The 14,439-nt window shown below is 40.5% G+C and overlaps 1 protein-coding gene across 3 annotated transcripts in view; it reads right to left on the bottom strand.

The window, feature by feature from the left end:
- septin9a (septin 9a) overlaps window positions 1-14,439 on the bottom strand; it is a 69,479-nt gene that overhangs the window by 48,469 nt on the left and 6,571 nt on the right. For 2 of the 3 annotated variants that reach the window (XM_075454409.1, XM_075454408.1), the window contains exon 2: window positions 7,806-7,868. In XM_075454409.1, coding sequence (XP_075310524.1) covers window positions 7,806-7,868 — 63 coding nt within the window. Of the gene's footprint in view, window positions 1-3,832; window positions 3,921-7,805; window positions 7,869-14,439 lie in introns of those variants that run through there. The other variant, XM_075454411.1, reaches the window with a different exon arrangement.

Here is a 14,439-nt window from a genome sequence, read left to right as displayed (position 1 = left end):
AAGCCTGGTAAGGACCAGATTATTTTCATTATAGCCTTTCTTTTTCACACGACTGTACATAAGTTGCAACTTATGTTCACAAACATTCTTATTAATAATGATGTATAGGTGCCGTGGCGCGAAGATGAAATTGTCGGAAGAGCAAAATCAAACTTTACCTCAGTCTTAGACAGTCATTGTTATTTTCAACATAACCAGGTCAAGTTGCAGAGGAAATTCCAGCTTCCTGCTGCATTTCTTCTCAAACAGCAAATGCTGCATTGGCTGTGAGGTGGATATCTCACTCATGAGTCAGGTTTTAGCAAAGAACCCATCTGGGGGAGGTGAAATCTGTGAGTGCATGTGCTCATTTGCGCATGTATGTATATTTTGGAATTGACCTGTGAGTTACTGCAACTGTTTACATGGCAACCACCATAATAAGCAACTCCACCTGGCTCAGAGCTTCAAAGGGGATGAATAAAGCAAGAAGGAGAGGACAGCATGGAAAAAGGTGTGCCAATTGCCTCCCCAGGCACTGAGGAAAAATACGACATATTTAAAGGGAGAGGGAGACGTGAGGTGACGCCGAACCCCGTGTCTTAAATGGAAACCTTGAAGGAGGAAGATGTGCTTGCTGTGTGAGAGAAAGGAACACAGAGAGCAGTGTTAGCATGACTAATGCATGATGCAGAACTGTAAGTGTAAGCCCCACATGAGAAGTGCCTGGTTTTCAGCACAGTACATCAGTGTGCTTTCAATGCTTTCAGCTAAAAGGGTGAAATAATGGCAGGGAAACGTCCACAGTGAGGATCTCTGGGGGTCCTACATGTTAATAGATGTTTTCTGACAAAGGAAAACACTTTCAAAGCCAAAGGTGAACAATTGTAAGTGTATCGAACAGTCTCTCAAAACCGCAGACACACACACCCACACACTCACAGGAAAACCTCCTCCTGAAGCCCAGAGCCCACATGGTTGAGTAACCTCATGTAAAGTAGATGCACAGCTGTGGTGACAGCTGAACCAAATGTTAAACATCAGCATCCAGCCAGACTCCACAAACTTTAATCAAACTCAGCACCTGTTGGAAACGTGGCATGACTGCCCTGCATGTACACACACACAAACACACACACAATGGCATATCCTTCAACTGATTTTTTTTTTTTTTTGTGTTTGTGACACATGCACGCACACACATTTTGCTGCCTGCACATGTGTGTGTTTCCACGTACGTGGAGTGGGATGACTTGGTAAATACTGAGAGCAGCTGTTCACCACCACAGATGACTCTCAGTAGGCCTCGCTCTCTTCATTTATTCTCCTCTGTCCTCTGCTTCATCTCCCCACTGGGTAAAGGCTCTCTTAAGTACCATCAGCAAGCCAGCTTTGCAGGCGCATACTGTTCTATTCAGAGTGTTTCCATGGCAACTCACGCAAAAACAGAAGTTTACATCTCAGCAGGAATCTTCAGAATATGCAGGTTGACACAAAGATACCAACATCAAAAAGAAAAGCGAACCAGCCCTTTTGTTTTGAATTAGTTGTCTCAACTTTAAGAAATTGTTTTGCAGAGAAGTTAACTGAAAATGTTGATTTACTTAACCCAGCACCACCACCTAGTGGGGGAAAGATATATTTCATTTCATACAAAAAAACTTTCAGCTGAGTCTCAAGATAACCAACATCTCTCTGTTAATTCATTAAAGGTTAGTGTGATGGACAGAAGTGCTGGCTTAGCTACTTTAGAAGTCATGACCTTGTGTTTTCAGTGAGCCTCTGACCATGGCTGTGTCATACCGGATCCCATCAGCTGATCTCACTGTGACTGGAATTAATGAGACACGTCAGCACCCTTCATGCTTTGTTCATAATCTCTGCGGCTCACAGAGAGTTTCCACTAAAAACACCACCTCGTTTGATTCATGTTGGAGGTTTGCAGACCCACAGGAAACAAAGGAAGTCTTGCAAGTCAGCTTCAATGCCAATGGGGATTCATGCAAACTGAATTGATTTGGTTGAGACAGATGAGAGGGACCAATCATGCATGTCTCAGTAAGTTAGTAAGACAGTATAAAATCATTCTGCTTTTATGGCCGGGTTCAAAACTTTTTATTAGCCAAAGCTGCAGCTGTTGAGTAAATATTTTAGATGCACCATCATTAATGGAATATAAAACCACACTGAAACGGCATTGTGTCCAATTTCTCACATTTAAAAAAGGCAAAATCGAATGAAAACCAGCAAGGAATCAAATGAGCCATAATTGATTTGGGCGACCAGATGAATGACTGTATTGTACATCATAAACCAAAGAAACATCTGGTATATTTATGCATAATAAAGGATAGGGGAAGTATTGTTCAAAATGAAGCATGTGCATGTCTTATCTGAGCATGCAAGTGCCACATCAGGCTAGACTGACAATGGATGACATAAAAAATCTGGTCACAATATGAATTACCACATGTTAAACAGTGCTGGCAAATAGACTGTACTGGCATGTAGCACCAAAGTTACAGGCTGCAAACAACAGAATACCCCAAATCTCACCTTGTGATGAGCATGAGCATGTAAGATAAACTACAGTGGGAGCTGTCCCTTATGGATAATGGACTAGTGTAAAAACATCATGGTGGTGCAAGATGACTGACTTAACAGAAGACGACCTGTGAGGTACAATGTAGTACAATGTAACAAAGTGCAGCAACTCTTGTGTTCACATGATTCTAACAGTATCAGAAGCATAACTGGGAATGCTCACATGCCTGAAACTATCAATGCATAAATGCACGAGTGAATATTTGAACAAGACAGAAACATACAGAATGCCTGTCCAGCTGAAGCTGTTACAGCTCCCTGGCGGAAGCACCTGCAGACAAGGGGCCACAATTTACAATGTGTAGGTGTTAGGTTAAGTCACATATACAACCACAAGAACCACCTTTCTGCACGTTCTCACACTTTTTCTCTTTAAACCTACACGCACCCACACGGTACCTCACACTGCTGAAGCCACTTGACCTTCTTCTATATTGCTAAGGTTTTTTTTTCATTTTTTACAACACTCAGACTAAAACTCATAAAAATTCCATTACGGAAGAGACAGCATTGACTCACTGATGACTTTAGCATGACATATACTGTACTAACACTTATCGACACAAACCGGACGCAGACAAACGCTTATGAGCAATGCGCAGACAAAGCAAGGATTTTCATTTGCAAAGTTGGCCCGGATCCACTTGTGAACCCAGGGAGGGTTTTTCTCTGTCCTGTTAACTAAAGGAGGGACTCGCTGATGGCCAAAGCGGTTAAGAGCCACAAGGGACAAGAGTAGTACTGTTCAAACAGAGCTCTTTCCTGTTTTCACGCCAAGAAGGAGTGGGAGAATGCAGATGGAGAAAAGAGACAGAAAGGTCTGTGAGGAAAGTGATGTTTTTGTGTCACTTCAACACAAGGTTAGATTGGGAAGAAACTGAAAAAGTCAGACCACACAGAGTCATGAATGGAGGAGCAATCCTGACTGACGACCAACCTGTAAAGATTAAATTATTTCCGGGTAAAAAGGAATAGCAGCAGAGTAAAAAGAGAAAGGACAGATACAGACCAAAGCTGGTCAGCTAAGTTGCTACATAGAGGCTGCAGAGCTCCCAGCTCCAGTTCCAAACCCCAAAGAAAACATGCAGTCAGCAAACAGGACAGAATGAGAGAGTGGAAAATACCATAGAGGGGGAAATAGACTCATACAGAGAAGCCACACAATCCCAGTAAAAAAGCTGACTGAAACGCACTGAAGTAAAAAGCGCAAGCTCATCTCGGCTGAGAGTTTTTAGAGCGTTTGTCTTACCTGAGAATTTGTCCCCCTCCATGACGGGATCACTCCCTCCACAGCCACATGTAGTGTCTGCTCTTTGACTCCACTCTCTCCCTCCCTGCCTTTTTTTAGACTTCCCTCTTCTTTCGTCAATCGTTCCCTCACTCCTTCCCTCCCTCCCTCGGTCCCTCTTCCTTCTGTTCCTACTCTTTCTTTCCTCGCAGGATCTCTGTTCTCCCTCCCTCTCCCCACTTTGATTCCTTCAGTGTGTCTTGCTAATGAATTCACAATTACGACATCCCCATGTGCTGATCATATGTTGCATTTGCTGCCCTTTCTTTCCTTTCTTTTTCAGACCAAAAGACTGAAGCTGCATTGTATCTTGAAAATAGAAACCATTAGCTCCCCCATGTGACATAGACGGGCTCCTTGTGGACAAAAATAACCAGCGGGATAGAAAACTCTTTTGTCAGCTTACTTATAATGTTCCTTGTGTGCATGTGCTGCGATTCATTTGATACCAACTGCAAACTTGTCAAGCTGGTGTGAAAGTTGTCCCAAAAGTATGTCAAGATTTCCACACAATGAAATGGATATAGACGCTAGCCGGCTGAAACAATACTGATGGAAGCTAAAGGAACTTTTCCAAAAAGATGAAAGCTCGCTTGTGTCACTGGTCAAGACAGGAGGCAGAGAGACAAAAAGCACTAGAGAGTAAACAAGCATTTTGAACCCGAGTGAAACACAACAGCTCTCACTCTGAAATGTATGTTCAGGAAACTCAGATGACCTCTGACTGTTGGCACATCCCTCACACTGCGCTGGGGTCAGAGGTCACAAGGCAAGCGTCTGAACTCTGATAGAGAGCTCAAACACACTTAGATGTGTCAGTCTGCTGTCTTGTGCAAAGCCCACACCCCCGGTGACCCATTGCATGTGTTTGTATTTTCATGGCAGGATTTTGTGCATTTGTGTGAGTGTTTTTGTCAGTTAAACACTTCTTATCAACTCACATCTACCACAAATGTTTAGTTAAAGCCAGTCGCCCAAGACTGGGGCACCGATCGATGAAATAAGGAAAATTTGTGCGTTAGCGGCCCCAAATGGCCAAAATATGGAACTCTGATGACTTACAAGTAAAGAGCACACAGTGCACAAACTTCATAGGAGAGAGAAGGAAGCATAAGCATTGACTGCCAAATTAAATGATCTGCACAGAGTTGATAGGTAATCGAAACGTGTTGATCAAAACCGAAAAGGAAGACCACTCACACCTGATTTTTGCCCTCCTTTTCATTCTCATTTGCTATGGAGGCTTCCACAAAAGTGTCTCACGACAAGATGAACACATTTTTTACTCCAAATTCAGTTTAATATCAACAACAGTAAAAGCTCATTTGCACAGGTAATAGTAATAGTAATATTGTTGATATTATTTCATCAGTGTTCAAAGAGAGAATAAATTACACATAATACTTTCAGAAATACTGGGACAATGTGTATGATGTAAACATAAATAGAATTCAAAGATTTGCAAATCGTTTACACCCCAAAACCTAATTGAAAATAAATTAGATCAAAAGTTGAAAATAAGACATCTAATTGGTCTTTGAAAATTAGACGCTCATTTTGAATCAAAAGCCAGCATCATGTTTCCAAAAAGTTCAGACAGGGGCACATTCACCTCTGTGTTGAGTCCCTCCTTTTCCAACCCATTGTGACTTTTGGAGAAGCATGCATTGTTTTACCTGGATTCAACATTTTCAAGTCACACCATCATTGTTTTTAAAAAGATATTGCTAAACATGAGGGCAAAGTAATTTATTTTACAATAAAAGCTGAAGTTTTTACCTATCAAATAATTTAAGGGCTTGTTTTAAACAAAGCCCAAGTTCTAAATGGGTTAATAACCCTTTTGAGAACTGACGAGACCAACATTTCTAATTTTATTGGTCGTTCTATTTTTGCTTTAAACAGGATTTAAGCGATTAGCATTGTGTTTACTGGGAGAAATTTTCAGAAGCAATGACTTCATGCAGTGATTTCCACCACAAGATGTTTTTAATGCGTCCATTTGCTGCACTCAGTCTTTCACAGGGTGGTGAAAACGTCTCCATCTCCTGAATCATCTGAAAGAATCTCTGAGATGCTCTTTTAGCTGCCAGTTATGTAACCGACCTGTTGTCGGTCGACAGACAACAGTCATGAGATTCTCCACCAGGTGATTCTTCGCACAAACCTTTTCCATTTCTTACTTGTCTTTGCACTATTTTCAAATAAACATAGAGCTGAAATGGTTTGCAAATCTTTGCATTCTGATTTGAACCATCTTACATGTAATAAATCAGGATCTGCTGACACTAAGATGAGAACAAACCACACTCAGAACAATAGGCAGAGTGTTGGACAGTACAGTGAGTGTACTAGATTACAACTCGATTACATTTACACATCCTCTCAAACACACGCCTACTGGCTCATAAATCTGCCCTGTTGGCAGATTTCTTTGTATGGGGTATCTCCCTGCATACACACACACACACACACACACACACACACACACACACACGCCCTCCAGCGACTGCATCAACATCAGGGAGGTCTGCTGACACGCAGCCTTAAGCACTTCCTGTGCATGACTTTGTGCTTATGTATACTATGACATGCATATGTGTGTATAGCATCTAATTAGACTGGTCTAATGTCATGACCAAGAAGCACCTACACATTTCTAATCACATTCAAACACACATGCAGCTTTTGACGAAGCTCAACATGTTTTAGAAGTGCTTCACTCCCAGCTTTGCTTTGCACAGAAGGTTAAGCAACAACATCTCTGAGCAGAAACATGGAGCAAAGGAAATGATGCGCTCTCATGCTGTGCTGGCTTGCTCTTTTGCTGGTGTTTTCTGCTGCCATCTTTGTTTAGACTCACCATGTACATGCGGTGACAAAGTCAAACATATTCATCTAATGTGCAAGAAAAAAAAAAAGCACAAAAAAGAGCACACCAGAACGAGTTGCTTTTGGTAACCGAATTTTGGTGTTTGTGGGTTTGTTCGGAGGCTCTTTTAACAAATGGGATTTGTGGGTGCATCCTACACACAGGTGGTAAATGATGTCACCCTCTTCTGTATCAAGACACAGCTTGCACGTTGCAAATCTCTCAAAAGTTGCATTTGCAAACAGTCGGTTCACAAGTTGATTTATGGCTTCAGTGTGATGAAACTGTTGCGTTAGAGCACAAACTTTCATTGTTTGACAAAAGCTACAGTTGATTAGCTACAGTTCAATTCAACTGTCATTTGAACAAAATGATGCAGGCTGCTGCCATTTATGCTAACACTCAGTGTTGCTTGGGCCCACATTAACTTCTTGTTTTGCTTCATAATATTTTTCTGCATATATCATTACAACATCAGTGTTTAACTGCTATACCAGGGACACAAAAAATATTCTAAATTCATGACATAGCGGATGCAGACACTTTTAAAAAAGATAAAACATAGAAATACCACAGAATCTATGACAGTATCAGTGATCTGCTGTTATCCGGGCAGGAATCAGTACCTGCTCTGCCCTCACTGTTTAAGGTTATTGACACTGCATTCTGTACTACTTAACAGAATTTGCGAGCAAATAATGGAAGCTTTGTCTTGGACAAAGCCGAAACTGAATGTGAAACATGTGCATAGACATGAATTACCATCGAGGACTGATCTAAACTATCCCCAATTTCTTTCTACAGCAAGGCAACTGCTTCAAGCATACAGCCAGTGTCATATAGAACTGTCTTTTTTAGTTCCAAAGGACAAGGAGTCTGAGTGTTTTAAAACCAAAAGGGAGGCCACAGCAAATGCTGATTAATTAATTAAATCATTTATTTGTTGGCTGCACGGTGGTGTGGTGTTTAGAACTGTCCCATCCAAGCCAGAGGGTCCCATGAATGGATGAATGAAGGGTGCATGAATGACTGGTCATAATGGAAGAGGTGCAGTCTACTTACTGGGACTGGTGATGCCAGATCCTTCCCTTTCTGTTCTCCTCGTCCGAGCGCTGGCTGAGCGTGCTGAAAAAAAGTGAGAAGGACGAGTTGATGAAATCTCCAGCATTTTGGCTGCCTATTGATATTGCGTGTGCCATAAATCAGACACAGGAAAAAACTTTTTTTGAAGAAAATTCTACTGTTTAGCTTATCTAAGCATTTTTTTTCTTTGTTTTTCAAAAAATCTCTCATTCAACAACCTAATTCAAAATGACTGGATCTGACTGGACTGAAAATTCCCCCCCAAACACACCTGCTGCCAGCTGAGCAGCGCTCCAAACAGGAGCATCAGCTAAACCAACAGACACAAAGGGTCACAAATGGAAAACCATTACTTCATATTCTCTCTGAGGCCAAATAATCTACAGTTGCTATGTGGAAAAACAAATTAAACCAGTGTTTAAGACAAGATTTCTTTTCTTGTCTGACCACAGAGAGACAGACTGGTGAAGGAAGGCCAGGGAGTCTTTTGTTTGTTTCGGTTTTTCTAAACTGTTGAAGTCAGACCAAAGCTGCAGTAAAACAAAAATGCTGTAATTCTAATTTGTTTTCTTCTGTGTACCCCAGAGGATCAGTACAAGACTATGTTATGTGGATAAAAGGGTTATGACAAATGTATACAAATTGGAACTGAGATTAAGAGCAGAGACCAAACTAACTGACTCCAGAAGGAGCTGATAAAAGTGAAGGGAAATGGGAAATCTGCAGCTGAAATGACCTTATAATATCCCCCAGAGATGTAGAGTTTGGTAAAAAAAAAAAACTAAAAAAAAAAACTGCGCTGCTACAAAAGATGCACAGGCTCTAGTGCGCTTGTAATTTTTTTCTGGAAAATTCACGACTCTGCATCATGCAAATGTAACAGATCACTATGTGCACAGCTGGGTCCTACATGACGCTGGCCGGTTAAGGAATCAGAGGAATGTTGGTTCCTCTTGGCTTTGACTCTGGTGGAACAATCACGATAATCTCCCATCGATCAACTCTGATGTGAGTCTGTGTGGGAATGTGTGTGTTCAGTTCTGCTTTATCACCAGCAGTGGTGAAGTGAGCTAAACAAAAGTGTCTTCAGATGGTGATTCAGCTTTGCTAGAAACACTGTGATTTTCTGTACATGTGACTGCAGTTTTTTGATTCAATGATCACATAAAGAGTAACATGATCATTATTAAAGTTAGCTTTAGTAACAAAGCTACACACTATGCCTGCATGATATCAGCCTACTCCTAAAGTTGGCTTAACAGAAGCTTTGTCACTAAATGGAGATCTGCGGGAAATCATGACTTCTGTAGACGCATCTGTTCTAAGAAAACAGTGGATACAAGTTACAGTTCTAAGAATTATAATGTTACTGAGAATAGCTTGAAACTGTATTGAAGTGTTTAACTTGTCACTTCCAAACATAGGCGACGGCAAGTTAATAAGATCTTCCGCAGATCAACCACGCGCTTGCTGTTTTGTCTCCCCACTTCCTGTCCTCTCCTGCATCGACTGCTGCTCATGAGTCAGTTGTACCATCCTGTTTTCAAGTTGTTAGAAATACTTCCTACCGCAAGTCAGTGAATGATGAGACATTTTTGGCCAAAAGATCCGGCAAACATAGTGTTTATTTTTACCACTGTTGTTCAAACTAAAGACAGCTGGTCTGAGGGAGAAGGAGCGAATGTGCCGCTATACGACTGGAAGATGTGAGTAAACCTTCTGCACTGCGTGCGAAGGAAGGTTCAAAGTCAGTCACTTTCCTCATAGAGAGAAAGCAATTAAATAAACAGCTGTAAGAGATGACAAAATTGGAGGGGTGCAGCCTCTGCTTCCTTCTGCACGTGCACCTCCAACACATGACAGTGGTGCCATGGTAATTCACCATTACATGATATTGGTATTGGATATAAAAAGTGTCACCCGAATATATGCCTTTTTTATGCAAATTAGTTTAATTTAGTTTAATTGAGTTTAATTATTTCTACCTACTTACCATGCAGCAGCTTCTAAATAGGTCTGCAGGATGTAAAATGATTGTGGAGAAAATAAAAATGGGCAAACGTGTTCTAAAAATCCTATTTCAGCTCTAAGTATAAGAACTTTGTGCTCGGATCACGCTCTCATTGCAAAATGAATCTTAGCTCTTTTATAAGAAGTATTGAGCTGCAGTTGATGTGGAGTTGCTTTAATTCTATTTTAGATAGGAAGTCTTGACTCTTAAATAACTAACTGAGCAGTCGGATTCACCACAGGTGTCAGAGTGAAAGTCAACCTTTGTATTTGCCCCAAGTACAAATCATTAATCAGGCTTTTGCCAAACGATGACATCATACTAGATTATGTGTGTACATATACTCTGCTTCCTCTGTTATTATAAGCAAACTGCTCTAGATCATTTTTAGAGTTGTACAAATACAACGTTTTCAGTCATGTTTGACCTTAAAACTAAATGTCAATTAAAGCAACATTAGTTAAGCCTTTCTCATGGGAATATTTAAGAGTGCATAAATAGTAGGGAACTACAAGTGCTGAATAATCTTTAAAAAGAAAAAAAAAAACCTTATCCACAGTTCTGTTCTGAAGCAACAACCACAGCCTTCCGCATGCTGTTCGCTCACTGTAAATCTTAATTTTGAGAGGAGCCTGTATGTCGGTGAGGAAGGGGGTCAGGTCAGGGGCTTTCAAAGTCTGAGTCAGTAAGCCTTCAATCAGATGGGAGGTTTGGAAAAAAGACACCACACTCACTCCACCTTTTTGCTTAAATTGGCTACGATCGTGATTATGTTGTTTGTGTCCTGGACACACATACAATTTTAAGTGAGGCAAGATGACCACTTACTGCTGATTGACATATCAAGACTACACTATAAATATGGAAGTAGTTTCTCCTAAGGTATTTATTCATTAAGTCTCCACTAAATCTGTTTGGAGCCCTGCTGAGGAGGCCCACCTCATACTTTTAAAACCTTTGGGTTTCTATGAGCAGTTAGTGTGTTACCTGCAGTAGACCACCAAGTCCAAGCACTTTCAGTTCAGAGAATCAGGGAGGGATTCTGACATAGAGGTATTCTACCAGCTAATCAGAACGGGGCCTCAGAGGAACAAATTCCATCAACTGAAACACAGCAAACTCTACATAAAGTTTATTTTGTGGTGTGCATTTTGTAACATGTAGACACAACCACCTAAATTAACTCTAACCATAATTATGTGGGTTTTTTTAACTTCAAGCTCCTGGCCATTCACAGACAAAGGGGACGTAGAAGAGTGAGAAAATGTGAATGAGAAGGGAAGAAGAAAAGTGCAATGGTTGTGGAAAACCTAATGCAAGAACTGAATTGAATTGAACTGCATTCAACTGAATTGAATTCAACAATACTTTAGGAATTCCCAAAGGGAAATTACATTGCTGCAGTTCTTATCAAAGATATGCTGTTGTTATAGAAATGAAAAAAATTAAATAATATAAAATCAGCTGACAAATATCTACATGAAGAGTCTCAAACTTCACTTGCATGACGGTTCGAGTAACTTCTGCCATCCCCTCCTCCTTCCTCCGCAGAAGCCAAAAAATAAGATTAACTAGATATACTAGATAGTGAAATTCATGGCATTGGAAGGAACATGTAAGGAGTTGAACATTAATGTGCTGAAAACTTGAAACTGTTGACTGCATGCAAAATTAGACATTTGCGTATAAATGATATGTTTTCTTAGAGTGGAACCTCATGTTATTAACATGTCTATATGGCCTACAATGTGTGAGAGTGGGTTTCAATCATCTCAATCATCTGTCTGATAAGCATTTCTCAATTTTTGACATGTGTAGGTTTATTTACAGGCACAACCTCCCTCATTAGCCAATGACATACAGTTTAAAATGAAATTAATAAATGCATTCAAGTTTTTATGGTTTAGTGTTTAAACATGTGCATAGAAACCATATCAATGTCAGAGCAGTCGTATACTTGATAATTGTGCAAGCAGTGTCTTTATACGTCTGAGAGCTTGAAGTATATGGAAAACGAGAGTCAGTCAAGTCTAACAGCCTTGCAGCTAAAAAACGTGTCTGTACCTATTTACACTTAAGCTAGGAGCACAGCTTGAAAAAAACACACAATATTACACGCCCTTGCGATGAAAACCTTTTTAAAGAAACAATGTCAGGGAAGCTGTGGCAACAACACAAAGTTGCACTGGTACATCGCTGAGTTGCATGGAAATTATACAGAACAACGTGGGTAGCTGTGCGGTGTAAAGTAAGGGCAGAAAACTGGTAACATAAACCAAAAAGAGTAACACGTGCATTTTGTTGGTACAAAGGTGCATTTATCTACTATATGCTGTACACACTTGCACGGTCTTGTCTGAGGCCACAAACACACACACACACACACACACACATTTAAGCACCATGATCGTTGTCTATTTTTCCCCTCGGGGAGATTTGCTATCTTCTTATGTCATATTTGCTTTATGACACTGCTGAGTGCAGCAGAGGTCACAACATGTACATGATGCATAAGAACGGGATCAGTGTTTACACTAACGGAAAATCTCCTCCTTCTTGGGGTGCTGCATGTCATAAAATAGCGCAGAGTAAACGTATGGATCCGTGTGTGTCAGCTCCAGGCCTCAAATGACTGATGTCAAATGCAATGTTTAGTGAGGCTTGGTGTGGGCTTGCGTCAGTGTGCGTGCAGCATGACCACTGAAGTGCAGCTATGCCTGAACAAATACATCAACTGATTAGCTGTTGGTGTCAAATGACCGGAGAGGGTAAACACAGGGGAGAGGGTGCCGCACTTTGGCACACTTGAAACACAAGAGCAATCCCACAAGTACAAATCCTAACTTTGTGGGGACCCTCCACTGCCGTAGTGCATTCCCTCTAAAACCTTATTTCAACCTTAACAAACAAGTTTTAACCCTCAAACAGCCATTTAAGCTGGTGTGATCCCTTTACCCTCTACACACACATGCATGACGGCCTGCAAAAGAGGGTGGAAGGACTTACAAAACATTAATGCATCTTCTGTCTCTGCAGAACACACAAGCGCCTGAGATTCTTGTGTTTGCTTAAGGAGGCCACATCGTTTGTATTTGAGCATAAAGACAGAGGAGGTGAAGTATCTTCGCCTTTCCTCTTTCATTCCCTCCCTTTTCCCCCCTGACCTCTCGTAGTAACACCCTATAGCTATGCAACGATGTCATGCAAGGCTTGTCTTTTTAAAACCTGGTTAGTAATAATTCATGTACAGTACTGTGCAAAAGTCGTGAGCCACTATTATTTTTTTTTCCAAGGAGCCAAGCTTTCTTGTCATTTTTCACAATTTCTTTTGACCAATAGTTCTCCAGGATTTCTGAAGGTCTTCCAAAGTTTTCTTTGGACATTGGCTTCTTTTTCACTCATTCACAGTCCAGTCCAGTACCAAACCATTTTCATAAGAATCTGTTTTTTTTTTTTGTCTGTTAAGCCACTTTACTAGCAGACTGCTGCGAGGACACATAATTTCTCCCCATTTCTTTATTAGAGTCGACAAAAAAATGTTAGAAAAAGATTAATCCTTTTGACAGACACAAAAATCCAGCAAAGACCTGACACAGGATGTGTTGGCTGTGTTGAAGAATAAAGGTAGTCAAACCGAATATTGGCGTTCAAGCTTGTTAAATTGCACAAACTCTGTTTTTGCCTGATATACTATATTTCCATTTTTTGTTTGCACATGTTTCAATAAATCCCTGCACCCAATTCCCACGTTTTTGGCTGCATATGAAAAAACGAATAAGTGGTGCAAGGTTTTTGTACAAAAAAGAAAAGTCATTATTATTTTCATCGTTATTCATTTAATTAGTTAGTCATCCCATTCTGCCCACAGATATGGAGTCGTCAATGGATTCCTTCATTTATGGCTCCAGCACCCTAATTGTAAGGTGGCAATTTTCCATTATATTTTGTGTCATGATGTAAGATTTCTGTTTATTTGTGACCTTGCTTTGCCAAACATTTATATTCCTGCCTGATTATGGGATCACATCACAAAACCGCTTGGTGATGATTTATGACTGGCCTTTACTGGAATATTCTGATGTTTGGCCTGAATAAATTACGTTTTCTCATTATGCTCCAATGCTGATGGTGTCTCCTCAAGGAAAATGATTCATTCCTCTAATATGCTAAGATATAATTCTCTCTCATTTATTTTGCTGCAACAATTTGAAATATCCTTAAACGTGTTAAATCTACAGAAGCACACTTTCTAACATGAGTTAAAGATGCTCTGTAGTAAGTATGGATAGTTATCAAACAATTACAATTTTTTTAAGTTTACAATATAATCCGTAAAAAGGCTGAACATCACTAAGCCCTGGTTTCCTGCCTTGTCTCCCTTCCAGCTCATCCATCTGCTCCAAGTGTGTTTTTATGGCCCTCATTACATGTTAAGGGTATGCTGCAAACACGGCGTTTCACAATTCTGCCCGTGAAAGAGCTGGGAGTGGAGGGTGGGGGGGTCAGAACTGAGTGAAAGAACTAAAGAAACTAAGTCCGACTGAACAGTGAGAGAGACATTTTTCAAGATTGTTTTTACAGCCCAGATAAGACCTTCACCTG

Source organism: Odontesthes bonariensis, chromosome 21, assembly GCF_027942865.1.
Source record: "Odontesthes bonariensis isolate fOdoBon6 chromosome 21, fOdoBon6.hap1, whole genome shotgun sequence".
NCBI lineage: Eukaryota > Metazoa > Chordata > Actinopteri > Atheriniformes > Atherinopsidae > Odontesthes > Odontesthes bonariensis.
This window is presented reverse-complemented; position numbering and strand designations above follow the sequence as displayed.